Source organism: Cyprinodon variegatus, unplaced genomic scaffold, assembly GCF_000732505.1.
Source record: "Cyprinodon variegatus isolate N-32 unplaced genomic scaffold, C_variegatus-1.0 Scaffold450, whole genome shotgun sequence".
Lineage (NCBI taxonomy): Eukaryota > Metazoa > Chordata > Actinopteri > Cyprinodontiformes > Cyprinodontidae > Cyprinodon > Cyprinodon variegatus.
In genome coordinates, this window is record NW_015150903.1 from 120,435 (window position 1) to 127,149 (window position 6,715).

The window sequence follows — 6,715 nt, forward strand, 5'->3', positions numbered from 1 at the left end:
ATATATATATATATATATATATATATATATATATATATATATATATATATATCCCCACTGTTGTTCTGCATAGGTCTAAACCCCTCAGCCATATATGGATACTGATTTAGGAACGGGGCCACAATCAGTGACCTCCTCTACATGGATGACATCAAGCTGTTCGCAAAGAATGAGTAAGACATTGTCTCACTGATCCATACCACCCGAATCTACAGCATAGACATCGGGATGTCATTCGGACTAGACAGGTGTGGTCGGATGGTGACTAAGAGAGGGAAGGTAATCCACACAGAGGGGATCTCACTTACAGAAGAAACAATAGCAGACATTGAGGACAGTTACAATTTCCCCGCAATCCCACAAGCAAATGGCAACCTTGAAGAGGTGACAAGGAAAACAGCTATGGCCAAATACCTAAAACGAGTAAGGCAGGTCCTTAGACGCCTGTTTAATGGCAAGAACAAGTCCTGGGCAATAAATAGCTACACTCGACCAGTAATCAGATATCCTGCTGGCTAAAGGATGAGATGCAGGCCCCGGATGTTAAGACAAGAAAGCTCCTAACCATACATGGAGGGTTCCAACCCCAGACGCAAGGAGAAGGAGGGCTAGTGAGCGTGAGAGCCACTATCCAGGATGAAACATCCAAGATCCATAAGTTCATCAAGGACAAGTCTACAACAGATGATGTGCTCAGTGACTGTGTCAGGCAATGGGGAACAGAAGATGAGGTGTTGGAGATTCCGTCATGTGAGGACAAGTCACTACACAGGATATAACACTAAAACCTAGCTAAAGTGGCGTATATAAGGAAATCCTACTAATGGCTAGACAGAACTGGACTGAAGGACACCACAGAGGCACTCATCATGGCTGCACAGGAGCAGGCCCTGAACACCAGAGCAAATAGAGGCCCAGATCTACCACACCAGACAAAACCCCAGGTGTAGACTGCACAAAGAGGCCCCTGAGAAAATCAAGCAAATAACTGCAGGGTGTAAGATGCCTGCAGGGACAGCTTACATGGAGTGCAATTAACAAGTGGCTGGCATAGTGTACAGCAGCATCTTTGCAGTGTATTGGCTAGGGCTGGTTTTTTTTATGGTACCGACCGAAATGCTTTGGTTCTACAGAGTATCGAAACATGCCTCGTCTTTCGGTACCAAGTTTCGGTGATTGGCTGTAACACTTAACGTGATTGCGTCATCCAGGAAAAATACACAGGTGGTCATGCCTACAGCCAGGGTTGATGTGTATCTGTTGTGAACTGGTTGCGAGTGTCGTGGAACCCCTTTAAAATGTCCCCCAGGTCAAAAGTGTGGCTTCACTTTATTAAGACTGATGCCAATAGTGCGCAATGCAATACATTGTGCATGGAAACAATTTAAGAGCAGAAAGTTGCTCGGCGTTGACTGCAAGAAGAGCGGACCGCAGCCGGCGCGACCATCCTCCTCTCAGCAGCCTGTGGGCAGTGCAAAGCCAGAGCGGAGTGAATAATTCTGCTTTCAAACTGGACGCAGCAAGAGCAGCAAAATCACGTCTGCTGCTTCCTTTTTGCTGCTTGTTCCAGCTTCTGACGCGCGGCTGAAGAAGCTTTGCTGCTCTGGCTGCGCGGTGCAAAAGTGTGTCTGATGCCCATTGGGCGGAGCTACTCTATCCTTTCTTTGCCTTGCAGCTATATTTGCTGTGATCAGTGGGAATAAAGTAGTTTTATTATGTTTTTAAGTGGGAAAATCCTGAAAACTTAATCAGTGCAGTCAGTTCATCCTGCCTTCCAATATTTCTGAGCCGCTCAGTCCCCCACATACCAGCTGTGCGTTGTCAGTAGGATCCAATTCAACGGGCTCGTTTGTCAGACATGGTAATTTTTCTAAAGGAAAACTGCTAAGTAAAAAGGTCCTCACAATGTAACAGTGAATATTAGACACTGATTTTTTTATTTTTTTTTTTATGTAAGAGGAAAAATGTAAATGGAAAAATCAGAGCTTAAAATAAAACTCAAGATTTGTACTTTTTTATGTTGTGTAATTTTCTTTTTCTTCGAATTGATATTATAAAACTGGTATCAAAAAAAGTATCGCTCAGGAACCGGTATCAAAGTGAAGGTATCGGTATTGGTACCGGAACCGAAAATTTTTGAACAATACCCAGCCCTAGTATTGGCGGGAAACCCCAAGGTCAAAGTGGGAAACACCTTCATACATCCGAGTGGCTTGAAGTTGGCCTCCAGTGTGGTTTTCCATAGCCCCATGAAGTTTGCGATGAAGGCTCTCAGAGTGCTACAAACAGGCTTAAATTTTAAGATAACCGTACGTTTGCTCGGTTCTTTGAAAACGTTTTGACACCTCTCCAGGAGTCTTTGTCAATTCTGTTGGCTCATGCCGGAGCAGTCTGTAGTTGGAGTGCTTCTTAATTTAAGCAGCATGGAGCCCCTTCCTCCTGCACATATTCCAAGTCAGATGCAAAAGAAATAGCTGGCCCTTGTTCTTCTAAGTTGTTGGGGCTTTTTGTTGTGCTTGGGTTATGTGATGAATCATAATGTGACTGCTTATATAATCTCTTTGGGATGAGTTCCATGACAGTACTTTAAATGCTTGGAATCTGAAACCACTACCCTCCCCCTCAGTTCAGTTATGGCTTTTCTCTTTTCACAAAGGTAGCTTCCTTGATGCATCTTTCAAACTTTCTGTCCTCCTTGTCCAAAATCTGAACAGTTTGGACTTCAAAGGTGTGTCCTTTGTTTCTGAGGTGCAAGTATGCAGCTGAAGCTTATCTAGAGCTGTTGGCTCTCCTATACTGTTCCATGTGGTTATTAAGTTGTTGTTTAGTTTCTCCTATATAGGAGGCTGTACAGTCCTCACTGTAGCAGCATTTGAAGCACCACTGACCTTAAATTTGGTTGTTCTGTTTTTAGGATGAATTAGTTTTTGTCTGAGTGTGTTGGTAGATTTGAAATTTACTGCTATTTTGTCTGTGTTTACTTAGAAACCTCTGACACATATGGGTGACAGTGGCATCTGATGTAGGAGCTTGCCCTGAAATGGAAGGGTTGATGGTTCCAGCTCTGGCTTTCAGTGTTGTTGTGTCCTTGGGCAAGACATTTCACCTGCATTGCCTACTGATGGTGGTCAGAGAGCCTGGTGGCCTGGTAACTCTGGCCACAGAAAGTTTATCTTCCAATGGTTGATGCGAGTATAAATTAAGGAATTGGCCTGTATGTGTAGGTTTCCGGTAAACCTCAGTATTAAGACTTCCATTATCCTCAGTGTGCAGAGCACAGTCCAGAAGTGGCAACATGTTGTTTTTGACATCCTCTATTGACATTTCAATATTCTTTTGTTGGAAGCAAACTGGTTGGAACCAACATCATCCTCTGAGTTCGGATTGAACTGTAAGACCAGCTTAGTGACTCGTGTTCATTATCATCCTCTGCCAGATAGATGTGGTTACGAACCTGTGGTCGTTAGATTGTTAGACACTGACTCTTTCACTGCAGTTCAGTTTCTAAAAAAACTCTTTAAGAAATTAAACTGTCTGTCCTTCTTGAATATTGGGTCCTATTGTTCTGAGCCTGGCAGGTACATATTTTTTAAAAGCATCTGATGTCTCTGGTTTTTATTTATAGTTCTCCCATCTTAATCCAGTCAAAAATAAATTGATTTGACCTTAAATAACCGTTACCCTTAAACACAATAGATGTAGCACACCCAGACAAGTCCTGCAAAGGAAAACTGCAAATCCTGCTAAAAAAAACTATCTCATCCACATAAGTTTGAAACTTCTCAATGTTGATATTAGTATGATATTATTCCGCTAAGTGACCATCTAGGTTTAAAACTGTGTACTAAATTCAGCACTAAGAATAAGAAAAAAAATATTTTCAAAAGCTGCTGTGATGTATCCATTTTACCACAATCTTCTATCATTTCAGATTGATGATGATTCTCTTGCCTCCTGTTCCTACGCCCAAAATCAAAGGCATTGATTCAGAATTGTTGAAGGTATCACATTCATTTCGGTTTCCGTTCTATTAATATTTTAATTTAAACATGTCTAATATTCATGACATAAATGTCATGCCAGTTTGTAGTTCATTGACCGTTCATATAGAATCAAATGGAGAACCAATTAGTCTTAAAATTGTATTTACAAAAAGCAACAACAATCTGGAAGCGGAGAACTGCAGGAAAGCAGTTAAACATTCTGGTTGGTCTGAGGGGAGAAAGCAGACTGATCAGAAGGGAGTTGGTTGATGACAACTGATAACTGATTGATTTGCTTACTTGAGAGATGGAGGGGTGGTAGCATTAATCTGTAGGGGTTTGAATCAGGGGACACATTTCAACAAGAAGGATATTCCTGGTTTAGGTCTTTGGCTTTAATACCATCAGGGGTAATCATCGGCGAGAGAGGTGATCATTTGCCTCCTTATATACACGTTGTCATCTTGATTTAGAATCATTTTCAGTTGTGAAGCAACAGGGGTCGGCCCAGCCTCCAGCAAAGGTCCTTTCTGTGACAGGAAGTTCACTTACACCAAAAAAACAGCAAAAACTCAGATAACGTAACAATATATTATAATGTTACAACTGTGGCAGCCCTAATTATGAAGTTTTTCATGATATCAAAAACAGAGCTCATGTGTGAGTTGTATTATTTTTAAGTCAAGCCTAAAACGTTGCTGATAAATCTTTTTTTTTTTTTCAAATGCAGAAGGGGAAACTGGAAGAGTTGAACTTTATCCTGAATGGTGGGGGTGGAGATGGCCTACCAGCCTATGCAACAGATTTCTATCAAGAGGAGCCTTGGGTGGAGTTCATTGAGGTGGATGAAGAGGATGTAGAAGGTGAAGATAAGGAAGATAATTACAATTCAGATACCCAGAAGCTCCTTGGTCTCCCCCACAGGACTACAGAGGGCTGTAGCACCATCAGGTAATCCAGGGATTTTTTTATGTAAACGTTTTTATGTATATGTTGTTATACAGACTGATGTCTCATAATAAAAGTTTTCCCCTGGGTTTTTTTTCGTCATGCTTTCTCCTCTAGCTACCCTGATGATGACTCGGGCCAGGCCAGCAGTGACAACACAAATCTGCCTGCACATGACAGCCAGATGCTCATAGCGTCCTTGCTGCCGGGCCAACCTGAGGACAACGAGGATACCGTTGATACTCCAGCCTCGGAGACAGGTGAAAGGCCGCTTATCCAAACTCAAATCAGGGGGCCACAGACTTGGGTCAACACAGACTTATATGCCCAGGTCAGCAATGTTATGCCCTCTGGGGGGGTGGTGTTGTCCCCTGGCCAGCAACCTAAAATCCAGGACAACACCTCAAGTTCAGAGAGTAAGACACAGAAAGGAGAAAAGAAAAATGAAGACAAAGAGGGGATAGAGGAACAGACAAAAAATGAGCCCCGTTTTCAGATGCTTGTCGTGATTCCAGAGGGAAGCGAATACTCAGCTGAGAGTGACGCCATACAGACCAGCACTCCCCCCAGCTCTCCGGTGCCTGGGTCAGGGTACCAAACCATACAGCCACAACCAATGGAGACCAAACCTGCAGCCATGCCAGATACCAATCAGTCACCATATATTCTCCCTGAGTCTCCCCAGTCTCAGCTTTTTGCCCCTGTTGCAGACTACACAGTGGTGCAGGAGTTGGACACGCATCACAGTTTGCTCCTTAACCCACCTCCCAGCCAGTCTCCGTCTTTGTGCCAACCACAGCATCCCCTCAAAGCCCCGATGCCTGTAGGATACGTCACCCCTGACCTGCTTGGGAATCTCACACCATAAGTTTACAGCATCAGCATATCTTAACTACAGGTGTATGGCTAATTGTTCAGAAAGTCAGGATGCAGTAGCTATACACGATTCCTGACAATTAAAAAAAACATCCTGTAGCTCATCAATGTATAACTATGTATACAGGTGTTCAGAGGATATACAAGGGATTATATAAATGTACATCTCAACAAGTTAAAATCTGAAAACAATGTTCCTCAGCAAGTCAGTTTAAAAAGTGGATTTTATATATATATATATCCCTCTTTGTGATGAATGTGCTGATTACAGAAGTTTCCTTTTAATTGAAGTGCTGAAATGCATTGACAACATGGTAATTTTTTGAGATACGCTACAAACTATTGTACATACATTTAGGTCTGCTTAATTGCCTATTATAAGGCACAAACAATGCACAATTTGCATCCATGCATGATCATAGCAAGCGATGTAAAACCCAAAATGTATGGAAAGTTACCTTAGATTGCCTTACAGTCTTAATATTGAAGGTTAAGTCAGTAATTCACGGAGGAGATGGGGAAAAAAACATGGTAGCCATGTTTTTAACATCAGGGTAATCTGACTTTGATAGCAGTTGCCTTTCTGAGGTGTATTGCCTATCACACTTACCATATGCTCCAAAGTTCTCTATTTCTTTGTGTCATATTGTTAGTAAACACAAATATTGTAATCACAAGATTATCAAGAAGTATATTTTTTCTATGAAACACTAAACCTTAAAACAAAGCTATGCAGATTTTAATCTCTGACTTTGTTTCTTGTGATAAAAAAAGTTTTCTCTCTAGTATGCCAACATATTAAAACCAAAGTTAATGGAGTTTCTAAAAGGGATGTTAGGAGCTGATAGGGAATACAGGGAAGTATACCAATAGATAAAGATTATATATATTAAAGGAAGATTGAAATA

At 41.7% G+C, this 6,715-nt stretch overlaps 1 protein-coding gene across 1 annotated transcript in view; it reads left to right on the forward strand.

The window, feature by feature from the left end:
• Window positions 1-6,025, forward strand: part of ghr (growth hormone receptor) — a 38,217-nt gene extending 32,192 nt beyond the window's left edge. The window contains exons 8-10 of the mRNA XM_015389144.1: window positions 3,932-4,001; window positions 4,714-4,934; window positions 5,049-6,025. Coding sequence (XP_015244630.1) covers window positions 3,932-4,001; window positions 4,714-4,934; window positions 5,049-5,799 — 1,042 coding nt within the window. The 3' untranslated portion in view covers window positions 5,800-6,025. The remainder of the gene's footprint in view (window positions 1-3,931; window positions 4,002-4,713; window positions 4,935-5,048) is intronic.
• The last annotated feature ends 690 nt before the right edge of the window (window positions 6,026-6,715 follow it).